The sequence below is a fragment of the Vulpes vulpes genome, chromosome 11 (genome assembly GCF_048418805.1).
Source record: "Vulpes vulpes isolate BD-2025 chromosome 11, VulVul3, whole genome shotgun sequence".
NCBI lineage: Eukaryota > Metazoa > Chordata > Mammalia > Carnivora > Canidae > Vulpes > Vulpes vulpes.
The window spans coordinates 62327715-62342058 of NC_132790.1; the positions used below are offsets into that span (position 1 = coordinate 62327715).

The following is a 14344-nucleotide window of genomic DNA, read 5'->3' on the forward strand; positions in this document are numbered from 1 at the left end:
GGACGCGGCGGGCTGGGGTCTCGAGACTCCCGAGGGCGCAGGCCCAGGGGGTGAAGGCTCGCAGGTGCCTGGCCCCCGGGGCGGGGCGCGGGGGCACCGGCGGAGCGAGCGCAGGACTCCGCGCGGGCGGGAGAGCCCCCAGCCCCGCCCCACACCTGAGCGGCAGCCCCGCCCCTGCCGACCCATTGGCTAGCCCCGCCGCCCGTCAGACGAGCCCCCGGGGCCCGCCTCCGGCTCCGAGCCGCTCCTCCGGGCGCCGGGGCCCCAGCGACCGCGCCACTCGCGGGGCTCTCCGCCGTCCCCCGCGCCGCGCGCCGCCTGCCCGCCTCGTCCTCCCGCTCCCGCCGCCGCCGCCGCCGCCGCCGCCGCGGGGTCGGGCGGACCATGCGCCCGAGCATCCCGCCGCCGGCCGGCTGGCTGTGCGTGCTGGCCAGCGCCCTCGCCTGCGCCCTGGGCCCCGCGGTGAGTGCCCGCCGAGCCGCCCGAGCCCCGGCGCCGCGGGTGGATGGGGGCGGCGCTGCCGGGCCGTCTGCGCGCACGTCTGTGCGGGGCGCGGGGCGCGGGGCGCGGGGCGCCGGGCTCGCCTCCCGGCCAGCCTCGGGCCGGATCTGCGCCCGAGGGGTGGGGGCCCGTCGCTCCCGGTCCCTCCCAGCGCGGCCGGGAGCCCGCTCGCAGCGGCGGCCTGGGACGGCGGCGGGGGCGCCGGCGGGGAGCGCGCTCCGTAACTCGCGTCCAGGGTAGCGGCCGCGGTGGGCGTGCGGCGGCGGGGTCGGGGTGCAGGGTCGGAGACTGTGGCCGCCTGGAGCGCAAGGCCTGGTAGACGGTGGGCGGCAGTCTGGGGGTCGTCGCTGTGTGCCGAGCCCGCCTGCAGGTATCTGCGGGGCGTTGTGTGTTGCGTGTGGGAGTGACGTCTCAGCAGCGCGCTCAGCGCTGGGAAGGGGCTTTGGGGGTAAGGGGCTGCCTGGCAGGCCTTTCCTGTGCCCTCCCACTGAGCAGAGCCCAAGGTGGAAGGTGGTGGGCAGTGAGAGGTTGAGGATGGTGTTTCTCAGGAAGGGCCAGACATGTGCTTGGTCGGAGAAAGCTGAGCAAGGTGCACACAGCCAAGAAGCAGTGGTGTCCTCTGCCTCCCGCTTCTGCTTCATCTCCATCTCCACGTACGTGTGTATAAGCATTTGATGCATGTGTGCAGGTGAGCCCCTTGTGTGGATGTGCCCTCGTGGATGGCTGTGGGTGGCTCACCTCCAGGGCAGATGCTGGTTCAGGCAGGAGATGCGTGGATCATCTCCCTCTGAGATCAGGGAAGACCTCAAGATTCACTGAGTCCACCCATTTTGCAGATGGGCAAAATAAGTCTAAAAGACAGCTGACCCCCACTAATCAGACCTGAACTGAAATAGATTTTCTCTCTCTCCCTCTTGGGACTTGAGGAATCTGGGGTTGCTACTTAGAGCCTGAAACCCAGTGGGTCCCAGGCCTGACACCAGCTCAGGGTTGGCTGGTGGGTGAGTAGAGTATATTGATCACCTAGTCTCTTCTATCCCATGATTATCTCTCTTGCCATCACCTCCACCAAAGCAGGAATCTCTGTGTTTCCATCTAGACCATGTCTTGTAAATCCTGGGGACAAGAAGCTCATTGCCTGTCCTGGGAGCAGAACTTAAAAAGAATTGGTGGGAGCCTCCCTGCTCCCATTGAGAGGCCTGAGACCCACCTCCTGAGCACTCAAAGCCTCTCTTGGTTCTGGCCCTGAAGCCACAGCTCCACAGCTCTGGCACCTCAGTGTCATGGAGCTTCCAGGCCTTACCCACAGCCCTCTGGTTTTCCCAACTGGGCTCTGACCATTCAAATTCTCCTTGGATGATCCAGGGTTCTTGGGATCACTGCGGGTACACCATTCTCCAGCCTTGGAGGTTTCTCAGCCCTGGGGCAGGGTGATTTCAGCAGGGCCTCCCTTCCTGCTCAGCCACATCTGTCCCCCACCTCCCAAGGCAGTCTAAGCCTGGCTCCTCCAATGCCTACCCTCCCCTGTACTTTCCACATTTTATTCATTTAATACCCTACTGCATCACTTCCAGAAAGCCTTCCCTGATTGCTACAGCCCACTCAGCCCTTCCCTCCCTGACTCCACTCTCTGCCCTACCCACCCCTCAGCCCGGGCTCTTCTGATCATCCCACAGGATCAAGGGCTGAGGTCTGTCATCTTTGCTGTAGCCCAAAGCCCGGTGCAGGGCTGCACCTGCAGCGGGAGAGAAGGGACTCACCCAGGACTGGGTCAGGGCAGCCTGTAATGAAGGAGTCCCCACATCCTCCTCCACTTTTCCCTCCTCCCCACCAGCCACCACTTGCTCCCACACTGAACACCAGGCAATCCCAGTCCAGCAAGACTCAGGGTTAAGGGGGCTGATGTTATCAGAGTCATAAAACGGCAGCTGCAAAGTTCAGTGTAAAGGCCCCTGGCCTTATCATTCCTGTTTATGGTGCCCTGACCTCAGTCAGGGAAGGGAAAATCTCTGAACAGGGAAGCAAAAAAAGGAAAGAAAACTTCTAGTGTCTCAGAAGAGGAAGTCTGCCCAAGGCCACCTGTCAGGCCTTCCACTGCCCCTACCCCCTGGACAGCAGGCACAGGGGCTCCTCGCTGGTAGCAGAACTGCTCAGGGCGAAGCCCAGCCCCAGGGACAGAGGGAGGGGTGTCAGAGGAGGAGGAGACCCAGGTCCTGCTCTGGGAAGATTCTTAGGCTGGTTAGGGAAAACAGAGCCTGTGGCCTAGGAGGAAGAACCCAGAGGGGAGTAGGGTGGGGCCTCCCAGCACTGAGGCAAGGGTTGCTGAGAGGAGCAATCAGGGGAGGCTCCCTGGGGGAAGCAGGACAGTGCTCTAAAGAGTTTGGCCAAATGGGCCAACCTTTCAGCAGATTATAAAAGAGCCTCTGTTGGCAGAACCAGTGGGCCTGATCCCAGAAGGACGCCCTCAGCTTCCCCTACCCCCAGAAGCTGGGATGGCCCATGAGTTGGAGAAAGTTTGGCTTCTCCTAATTCCTTTCTTTTTTTAAAAGATTTTATTTATTTATTTATTTATTTATTTATTTATTTATTTATGAGAGACACACATACACACATACAGAGAGAGAGAGGCAGAGACACAGGCAGAGGGAGAAGCAGGCTCCATGCAGGGAGCCCGACGTGGGAATTGATCCTGGCTCTCCAGGATCAGGCCCTGGGCTGAAGGTGATGCTAAACTACTGAGCCACCCGGGCTGCCCTCCTAACTCCTTTCTGAGGCAGGTTGCTGGACACCTCCTCCCCGAAGGGCTTAGTCTGCCATAGGCATCCTGCCCTGGTCATCTGCTTTCAGGCTCTCTGGAGGCTGTCCACTGCTGGCCAGGCCCTTTTGGCCCCCAGCAGACCACTTTGTGGGCTTTAAGAAATATGGCTACAGTGGGCTCAGGCCTCCTCCTTGAGCAGAGTGACAACCACAGGCCAACCAGGGCTCCTGGGGGACCATGCTGGAAGAGTGACCTCCCTATCCTGATGCCCTGAGTCTCAGCCTTCCCTGATGTTTCTGGAGCACATGAGACCTGATTCTCACCCTCCTCCATGGCAATGACCAGTTGACCTTGAGAACATGTTTGATCTCTGTGGAAGGGCCTCAGTGTCCTCATCACAAAAGGGATGGTAGGACCCCGTGTGCAAGAAATGGGACGAGAGGGCCAGGCTGGAGACCAGCTCCATCCTGGGAGTGGGGCACAGTCTTCCCCCTGAGCCTCAGGACTCTGTGAAAGGGGCTTGGTCATCCAATCAGGACTTCAGTGAGACTTGAGGGAGGACAAAGTGCTGTGAGAACTGCGATTGGCCATTTCTTCTCTTGATCCCCAGTCAGGATTCCTGGGGACAGGGGTGTCTTCATGAGGTAGCCGGGCAGTGTGGCGGTAAAGCTCCAGGCCCAGGTAGTTGATGGGTCATCTCGGGGAGGGCTGGGAGGTAGGCAAGAGGCCTCCTCACATGGTGGCAAAACAACTTATGCCAAGCCTGTCACTTGGAGGGACCCCTCATTGTGGTCCCTCTGGCCATGGATGTTGGAACAAAGATTAGATAAAGCCCTGTACCTTTCTCCCTTGCTTTTGCTACTCAGCCTCCTACACTCTGCCCTCCCCAGTTGGAATTCCCAATGTATAATACATGCCAAGCTTTTCATATAACTTAGACGTGTTTCAGAAGCAAAAGAAACACAGTTTCATCTCTCCACATTATGGATTTTTTTTAATTAACTTTTATTGTGAAACTTCTCAAACATATAAAAAAAAGAGAGAGAATAATATAAAGAGCATGGAAATACCCAGTCCTTGGAGTGATGTCAGCAAAATGGCAGTATAGGAATTTCTAGTGCTCATCCCCTCCTAATCCCTATGTCTGACAACTAGTGACCTAAACAATTAATATTTGCATCATTTCCACTTTTGGCTGAACTATTTTAACATAAATTATAGACATTATGACCTTGCACCACAAATTATTTTAAGATGCATTTCTAAAACCAAAGGACATTTTTTCTTCTGTCACTATGATACTACCACCACACCTAACAAAATGAACAGGCATTCCTATTATCTTCTGTTCAAATATCCCCAAACAGCATTTAGTCAAGCATTCCAAGCTGAGTGGTGATATTATTAGGAGTTTGAGTCTGATTGCAAGGATCCTTGCCTGTGTTGTGATGAGCCTGTATAGCGAACTGATAGGTGGGTGAACATCGAGCCCTTAGCTGGCCAGGCCCCAGTCTTTATCTGCACCCGGCTTTCATGTGGCTAATGATGTGAGGGTCCATATCTCTCAGGAAGTGCCTCCTGCTATCTGAAAAACAAGTTCTTCCGGCACAGTCAGTCACCAGAAGAGGGGAAGAGGTCACCAACTGACTCTGTATGGAAGACTCACAGCCTTGTGGCTGCCTGTGCTTGCACTCAGCCCTCTGTAGGTGGCCCCAACACCAACATCATCCCCTGGACACCGTGTGTGTAAACTGAGTCCTTTTTCCCCAGGGTGCCCAGCATGGCTTTCAAGAGGAAGAGGATTTTTTTTTTATAGATTATTTATGTATTTATTTACTTTGAGAGACAGAGAGCACAAACGGGGGAGGAGGGGCAGACAGAGAGGGAGAACTAAGCTCCCCGCTGAGCTGAGATCCTGACAAGGGGCTTAATACCAAGACCCCGAGATCATGACCTGAGTCAAAGGCAGCCGCCTAACCTACTGAGCCACCCCGGTGCCAGAAGCAGAGGATTTAAACCAGAGCCCATGCTGTTCCTGCTTCACTGGTCATTGCCATAGTGATCCTCTACAAAGAATCCCTGAGAGGCTTCATTTCCCTAAGTACACCTCACAAGAAGGGCCCTTCGATTGGGTCAGGTTTAACCCCAGACTGAATATCTTTGCTTGTATTCTAATAATGAGAGCCCTTGTCCTGGGACCACCCTGAACTGTGGAAAGTTCTTTCTTGCCCCAAGCCCAAACCTGCATCCCCATGTCTCCTTGTCTTACCCCTACCCACCCCCCCACATACCACCTAGACTTCAGCCTATCCTGGGAAGAGGTGTAGTTGGCAAAATTTGGATATTCAGAAAGGGGAGGCCTCAGACTATTGGCAAAAGGGTGTAAAAATAGGGAGAGGGAAGAAATCAGACTGCAGTAGGGGGTGAGGGAATGCCTGACTCAAGACCTCCCCTTCAGTGGTCACAGCTGCCGTGTGGCAGCCAGTGGGACCTTCAGACTGCCTGGTGTCCTGCAGTGCATCCAGGCTGTGGTGAGGCTAGCCTGGCATGAGGGGCTGGCTGGGCCTCTGGCAACAACCACTAACCTTTCCTGGCTGTCCCCTGTCCTTTACATACGACCCTGGCCACAGCCCTGGAAGTAGATGGTGCTGACATTGACCCCATTTTATAGATGAGATGGGAAGACTTGCCCAAGATCACCCAGCCAGGAACTGGCAGGCAGTCTGATTCTGGAACCTGTGGCTAGGCATTGCCACCTCACCGAGAGGAGTTACTTCTTCCAAAGCAACCATAGCACGCTGCAGGCTGCCCCAGGGCTTCAGAGACATTTTTAAATTTGTAAAATGGACACATCTGAAGTGACGGCTCAGGGAATTATCACACAAGTGTACACCTATGTAGCCACGACCCAGATCAAGCTATTCCACATTCCTGTCCCCCCATCCATCTCCCTTGTGCCCCTTCCCAGTAGGATGAGGCTTTATTGCAACTTCTTAGAGTGCCCTCCACAAAGCTAGGAGCAGGTTTCTCCTCTTTCCTGTGGCTTCTGTGATTTACCTCCCCTTCCTGTGCCCGCACCTCCTCCCCACTGCCCTTGCCTCCTCCTGCTCTCCCAACTATACCCTCTGCATCTCCTTACCAACTCAAATACAAAAGCCAGAATGAAGGGAAACTGGATTGGGGTCCTGTGTGCCTTTGACCACACTGCTGTCTCTCTGGGTCCTCAGTTTCCCCTTGTGATTCTTTGTTGCCCCATTATTTCAATGGGGGGAGGAGGCTTAAATAAATCAGGGAGTATGAGCTGGTGATGGGGGAGTGGTAAATGGGACCACCCCTGATCTTTATTTCCCATTCCCCTGCCCCTCCCAGCCATCCCTGGCAGGGGGTTCGGGCCCTCCTAGACAAGCCTCTGAAGCACAAATCATTGGGCCACCTGGATGGCTCAGTGGTTGAGCATCTGTTTTTGGGTCATGATCCCGGGTCCTGGGATCAAGTCCACATCAAGCTCCCCACAGAGAACCTGCTTCTCCCTCTGCCTGTGTCTCTGCCTTTCTCTTTCTCTCTCTGTCTCTCATAAATAAGTGAAATCTTTAAAAAAAAAAAAAAAAAAAAGCGGACAAATAATTTACACTGGCTCCCAGGGCTTGGTCATTTGCAGGCAGGAAGTTCTTTCTTCTGTTTCACCTAATCCAGCTTGCTGCATTTTAGACCCCTCTCAGAAACCAGCTACCCCTCAGAGGGTCACAAGCTTCTGTCTCCCTTGGCTTCTGCCACAGTTCTCTGGCCCTGAATGAGCCTGGGGGTTCTAATTACAGGTCAGTAACTGTGGAGTTCAAGCTTCCCTGGAGGGGTACATATGGCACCCACAAAACCTGAGTTACCCCCCCATCACTCAGAGCCCCTAGCATCTACAGCCACAACTTCCAGCATCTGCACCCTATCCCAGATCTCATGGACCCCCCACACACATGGAGGAGAAAGTAGGGCTTTCACCCAAGCCCCTCACAGTGAGGATAGAGAAGAGGGCACCCAGGTAAGCCAGCATAATTATTGAGACTTGGTTCATCTGTGCCCCCAACCACAGACTGAGGTTTCTCCTCCAACTCCCAATTTGTCACCTCCCACACCCAGCCAGTACCATGGCAGGGGACATAAGCAGACCCAGGAGGAAGGGAAGCTACAGACATCCTCACTCTTGCCTGAGCCTCCTCTTCTGGGCTCAGGAACTCCTGCGAAAGAGAAGGTGCCGGGGGCTCAGTCTGGCCTGAAACTCCTACCTCAACCCACCCACAAGGTTGGGTGACTTTCAGCTCCCTTGGAGCTCAGCCCAGCAGGGGAGTTGGGGAGGGCTTGAGAGAAAGCCCTGCTTTCTTCCTCTCCATGTGGGGCATCAGGAGACAAGTCAGGAAGTGTAGGCAGTGGTAGAAAGAGGGAGGGCCTTGAATGCCAGTTTTGAAGTGTGGGCTTTGACTCCTAGGCGCTGGGGGCCTTGGGTTGCAGGTGGTGGGACTGAAAGCTAGTACACTGGTCCAGGCAGGAACTGAAGAGGCCTGGCCCCTGCCTGTATCCCACAACTTGTCTCCCAATGCCTCAGGATCCCTTGCAGCAGCCACACCATGTATTTGCAACTTTGGGTGTATTAGGCATTCTCAAACCTCCATGCTTCTGTACACACTACTCCTACTTTCTGGAATGTTTTTATTCCCTCCAATGGTCAAATTTACACCTCTTCAGAAACCCACCTCCAGCACCCATTCTCTAGGAAGCCCATACCTCAGCTATCTCTCACCCTGGAACCCTTTCCTGGAATCAATAGGCTAAGCTATATTTGGCTGGGAATTTTCAAACTTAATGTGTCTGGAGTCCAGAGGGATAATGAGGATGTTTAGTATAGTGAAATAAGTGAAAGAGGAAGTTCAAAGTCTGACTAAATTCCTCAGTGATAAGGGCTACAGGGAGCTGCCCTGGCCCTGGCCCCCAAAGGGCAGTGGTAGACCAGATGGCCCAAGGCGAGGCCATGGAGAGGGACTGATGCAATCCAGACTAGTGGTCAGAGATGTAGGTCCCATCTAGGAATGTGCATTTTCTAGGGGACCTCAGGTCTTTCTTTGGGTGTCTCTTTCCTCTACCCTTTTGCAAATGGAGTCTAGCACTCAGCTAAGCCAGAGTGAAGACAGAACTCATCTTCCAAACTACCCTCACTTTATTCAGAGACAGCCCACGCTGCCAGATTACCCCAGGGTTTCCTGTCCCTCCCCTGCGAACTGTCTCTCAGGAAAGGCTTTGTGGCTGTACTGCTGGATGGGACGGGCAGAGTTGGCTAGAGTAGTTGACCCAATAGCCTTCCAGCATCATGGAGTGGCAGGCTGAAGCTTCTATGAACCCTATGATGCTCTTGGTAATTGAAAAAGGATTATCTCTTGGCCAACAGCATGGCCACAGCTCTGGCTTAAGAGGACCCAGCAAAAGGGTGTCTAGATGCTTCAGTTGGTTAAGTTTCCAACTCTTGATTTCAGCTAGGGTTGTGATCTCGGGATTGTGGGATCAAACCGTGTATTGGCTCTACCTTGGGCATGGAGCCTGCTTGTGAGATTCTCTCTCTCTCTGCCCCTGCCCCCTGCCTTCCTTTCCTCCCAACTTACACGATCTCTCTCAAAAAAAAAAAAAAAAAAAAAAAGGAGGATGCAGCAAATGAGGGCATCCGTTATCCTGTCCTCAGAGCACAAGTCTGGACTTTTTAGGTTATAGGGATAAAAACCTCAACTGACTCAAGCAATAAAGAAAGACATTGATTCATGTTGCTGGAAACAAGCCTACTTTCAGGCATGGCTGTATCCAGGGACTCAGATGATGTCAAGAGGACCCAGTTTTTCTCCATCTCTTGCTTCAGCCTTTACCTGTGTAGCTTTTGTTGTAGTGTTCCACAACAACACAAGAAGTAGCAAGATGGTGGCAGTAGTTCTAACCCCTGCACCCTTTGAGGTTTCCAATCTAGTGGGAAAGACAAAATCTACCTGTCTAATTGCTTAATCCAAAGTCCCAGAAATGAGCCTGCTGGATCTGAGCACCCTGACTTGGGCCATGTGCCAGGCACTAGGGCCAAGAATGCTCTGATGGACTCAAGTCTGATCACATGGTGATCTCTTAGAGGATGGTTTATCAGAAGGAGGTGGTTACGCAGGTAGGGATGAGGACATGGCACCAGAGGAAGGTAAAGGATGGTAGAAAGCAGCAACAAGAGATGTTTACTACCATCCACCCTGTGTTCCTGTTGAGGGGGCAGGGAGGGGAGAATGGGCAGAAGACACAGGTGAGGCTGGGAAGGTGCCAGAAAGTAGCCATGTTGCCGGAGGGCAACAGGGCTGGGAAGGCACTTTGGGGGGAAGCATGCCCCAGAAAAGCAAGATAGACCAATGGTGAGACACAAGCCATCCCCAGATCCTTCTTCCAGAGGCGACCTCTGGGGTCCTTTGGCCACCTCTCTTTCCATGCCTGAGCAGCACAAGCCAACCACAGATCACTTAGGACAGAGCATCTTGAGTGTTTCGGTCTGAGTAATGCTTTTTGGCAAGACGGGAAACACGTGACCCCAGAAAGGGACGGACCACAGGACGTTTCCTTCAAGTCTCATGTATTTTCTTTTAAACAGTTATACAAATGACCATATCCTGCTCCATAAGAGATCTGTTACTTTCCATAAGCCAAGTTTTTTTTTTAAGATTTTATTTATTTATTCATGAGACACACACACAGAGAGAGAGAGAGAGAGAGAGAGGCAGAGACACAGGCAGAGGGAGAAGCAGGCTCCATGCAGGGAGCCCAATGTGAGACTCGATCCCGGGTCTCCAGGGTCACGCCCTGGGCCGAAGGTGGCACTAAACTGCTGAGCCACCCAGGCTGCCCCCATATGCCAAGTTTTAAATGACTTACCAGCTCACATCTTTACCCCCATTGGCTGATAAAGTTAATGGCTCAAGATGGAATCTAGGTTCACTGTAGGGCTTCCAGGCCCTGACACATGGGCAAGTGAGGTCTGAGTGCTGGGGAGTCTGAGAGGCATCCTGGACAACGAGGCCTTCCCCTGCACCTGGGCCAGGCCAGCTGTGGTGCTTAACGGCATATTTTTCGAAAGTGAGACATTGATGACCTTTGTGACAATGAGGCTGCACCAAGACCTCCACAAGGAGTGACAGTGTTGAGTGGAAGGGACTCAGCTATGCAGCCTCCTGAGCATGGAGTTGTCAATTTTTGCTTGGACCCCCTTCCTCTCTAACAATCGAGAGCTCCCTGGCACCTGGGATGCTTATCCCTCTGTGGGGTCACCTTACTTAGAACAATGGTTAAAGTCACACCCTTGGTACCAGGCCAGAAGGAAGGAAACGCTTTCCTCCCTAGCCCCACTGCAACAAGACCTTGAGTCAGAAGGGGAGGTGCTTAAAGCCCATTTGAGGCAGGACCTTGTCCCAGGGCAGGAGGGACAGGTTGGACGAGACATTGTAAGTCTCTGATTCTGGAGCTGCCTTGCTGAACTTTCTCCAACAGCCCTGTTGGGGACTGTGGCATTCTCTTCCCTGAGCAGAGAGGAAGAAACTGATATGTGGTTGCCCAGGGATGGTAGCCACTTCCCCAAAGCCAGAGAGAACCGCAGAAGTTCCTACCAGCTCAGTGATTCCTCCATGGAGGCCTTCACCTGCCCTGCTCACCCAGTGGTTCCAAAGACCTGTGTTTTTCTGCCTGTCCCTGGGCAGCCATCACCCCTAGTCAATGTTGGCCCCAATGCCAATGTCCACCCACCCCCCACACCAGAACGCAGGTCCAGTTCCATCCCTGATCCCTAGCCAGGGTGCAGGAAAGGGGAGGCAAGAGGCTTAGGCTTTCCCATCCTTTCTCCCCACCTCCCAGGGGGCAGAGGAGGTGTGGTGGGATGGCAAGCCATGCTAGAGGGGCCTCTCTTACTTCCTGAAACCTCCCCTCCTTCATTAGATCTGATATAACTTGAATAGCTCAGAAGAAGACAGATGAAGTCTGGGCAAGGAGGGCCAGTGTCCCCCTCCCAGCCTGGTGTCCCAGGAGACTGGGTACAGGCTCCCAGAACAGGGACAGATGCTAAAAGATGCAGCCAGCCTCCTGGATTCCTCCCAGGCCTACCTCCAGGGACCAGCGCCCCAGAACCATAACCACCAGCTGGGCCCCACTCGTCCACAGAGACTGAAGCACGGACCAAGGACTCCCAACCTCAGGTGCAGGGTGGCAGAGTCCAGAGGGCCAGCTCTGGACCCTACGGAGAGGCCCTCGAACCTTTGTCCAGAGCAGTTCCATAGTGCCACCCGCAGAAAGACACAGCTGTTACAGCTATGGTATTTGTGCCACCAGGAAGCCATGGCAGGGCCCTCAAGGGGGACAGGACCCGGCTGTGGGGACAGTGGATAAGAGTTCTGGGTCCGATCCAGGTCAGGATCGGGTTTTAGTCTGCAGCTGGGATTGGGGTTCCATCTGGAACTTGAGTCAGTCAAAAGGCTAGGCCTTGTTGGTCTCATGCTTCTGGAGTCTGTGGATGAGAGGTAGACTGCTGATGAGGATGAAGGATGATGGGGCCCCTCCCTGTCTCTGTCCCCCAGGGCGGCCAGGCGACCAACCTGCAGTGGGAGGAGGAATGTTACCATCTGCGGATGATTGAGGAGCAGCACAAGAAGTGCCTGGAGGAGGCACAGCTGGAGAATAACACAGCAGGTGAGGCCCCGCAGGAAGAGAAGGCCGCAGACACCCAGGGAGCCCTGCTTCTCATCACATCGTGAGCCCAGATCCAGGCACACTTCTCCCACACATGTCAGGTGGGGATGGCACCACAGAGCTGCTGGGGGCGAGGAGAGGATGCTGGGAGAAGCTGGGGGACCTGGTGGAGGCAGGAAGTCCCAGCAGGCCTGATCCTATCACCTGCCCCAGGCCTGGGAGCTCCCTGCTGTTAGCCAAGGAGGATACACTATGTTGGGGGTGCGGAGGCCCTGCTCCTTCCCCCCAATCCAGAGATGCCAACACACACACACACACACTGGCTCCTGGGCACACACATTTCCCTCCCCAACCCAACCCACCTTCCGCAGGCCAGATGAACCATCAGCTCATTTATTGTCCAGCTGATGAGACGAGTCACCGTCAAACTTAGAGGCTGAGCAGGTGGGGGCCCTGCTTGTCGTCCTGAGGGGATGTGGGAGAGCTCCAGCCTGGTGGTGTGAAGGAAGATGCCGGGGTGAAGGAAGAACCCTCGGGCTGAGGAGCCCTCCCATCAGATGATGGACAGCACTCTCTACTCTCCACTTCCCCACCCCGGGTGCCCCACACTTGGCATAGCCCCCCAGGAAAGGAATGGGAGGAATTACAGAGACCTTCCTTTGAAAAGTACCCTTGAGCCAGATTCTGAGGAGCAGGCAGGACATGGGGAAGCAGAGAGGCTGGGAAGGTGGGAGGTGCCCAGGCAGACCGCCCATGGGGAGCAGGGTTGCGTATGGAGCCCCAGGCTCACTGAGGTGTAGAAGGGCCGTAGCAGCTGGGTGGCTGTGCCTGCTCTGGGCCTCCTTACCAGGTCACCTCCCCGAGGCCAAACTGGAAGTTATGTAACAGCCTTGCTCAGGAGTAGGGAACATCTTTACATCTCCCAGGCTCCCCAGTCTCCTGTCACCTCCTTGAGGCTGACAGTTATGCAACCCCTCCTGGATCCCTCCTTCTTGGCCCTGGTGCCCAGAATCTCTGCCTCCCGCACCACAAGTGAGTAAGTGTAGCTTCACAGATGGCCTTTACCTCCCCCAACTCTTGAGGGAGGACAGGACCCTGTCTCCCAGGGCCTTAAGACCAAGACCTAAGTGAGGGATGGCCAGACCACCTACTGCTTATGCACCCCACCCACCCCACCCTCCAGGGCAGGGAGGCAGGAGCCACTGCAGACCAGCCTCAGCAGACCCCAACAGTAGGATCTGGGACTGCAGGCAGCTCAGAGAGGCCCAGACCCCAGAATTTAGGCCCCACTGCAGTGCCTCCTAGGGCCTGAGGGCAAGCCACCCTCGTGATCCCAGTGAAGTCATTGCTGGCACAGGGCACCTGTTGGGTGCCAACATCCTGTCACCAGGAAGACGGCCTGGGATCCAGAGGAGGGCAAATATGAGTCTGTGGGCAGTGAGTCGGCCTGTGACCTTGCGTGGGGCTCTGTGCATGTTCGTGCATATCCAGATGTGTGGACGTGTGCTCTTGGCCCATGTCTGTCTGGAACTGCCTGTGCCTCTGGGATGCGTAAGGCTCCATGTCTGACTCTGAGCATCTTCATGTGTCAGGGGCATGTGTCTCTGTAAGCCTGGATACGTCTGGATACGTGGCTCTGTGTGCTGGTTTGCGTATACATGTGTGTGTATACATGTGAACCCCTGTGGTATGGCCACTCCCGTCTATGCATGTGTGTCTATGAGTTGCATGTGTCTCTCTGCATCTTTGTTTGTGTTCTCTAGTCTCTAGTCTTTCCATGTCCAAGTGAGCATACATGTATGTGTATTTGCATGTATGTCTGTGGTTCTTTGTGTCTGGGGGTGCATGTCTGTATGTCTATCAGTGCATGCAGGTCCACAAAATGGCACAGCAGAAGCCCCCACCCTGCCTCACCACTTCCCACCCCTGTCTCCAGGCTCTCTTTCTTGTTGAGGTGTCAGTCCCCAGTGGGCACACACAGCCAGGTGGGGCCCTGCATCTCTGTGGGCCTGGGTGGCCTCTCTGGGACCTGCACACAGAGAATACTCCCAAGGCCCAACTCAGGACAACAGACTCTCCAGATCGCTAGCATTTTCGCGTCCTGTCACTCCCTTCTCAAATTCCTGAACCTGCTGCCTCCTGCAGGAAGCCTCCCTGACCACAAGCCCCCAGTGGCCTTTCTTCCCTGGCTCCCCTGCCATGTCTGCTGGCCCGTGCCCCAGCACAGTTCACAACCCTGTCCTGGTGGTGTTGAGATTCTGTGAGGCCAAGTGCAGCCTCCTGAAGGGCAGTGTCCAGTCTCCCTCTCCCCATGCAGCTTCTAGCAAAGCTGAGCTCAGGGCCAGGGACCCGGCC

At 55.0% G+C, this 14344-nt stretch overlaps 1 protein-coding gene across 5 annotated transcripts in view; it reads left to right on the forward strand.

The window, feature by feature from the left end:
* The first annotated feature begins 291 nt into the window (after positions 1–291).
* Positions 292–14344, forward strand: part of VIPR1 (vasoactive intestinal peptide receptor 1) — a 31976-nt gene continuing 17923 nt past the window's right edge. Inside the window, exons 1-2 of one of the 5 annotated variants that reach the window (XM_072726573.1) lie at positions 292–462; positions 11878–11989. In XM_072726573.1, coding sequence (XP_072582674.1) covers positions 385–462; positions 11878–11989 — 190 coding nt within the window. In that variant the 5' untranslated portion in view covers positions 292–384. Of the gene's footprint in view, positions 463–747; positions 872–896; positions 1159–11877; positions 11990–14344 lie in introns of those variants that run through there. The other 4 variants (XM_072726575.1, XM_072726576.1, XM_072726572.1 and 1 more) reach the window with 4 other exon arrangements.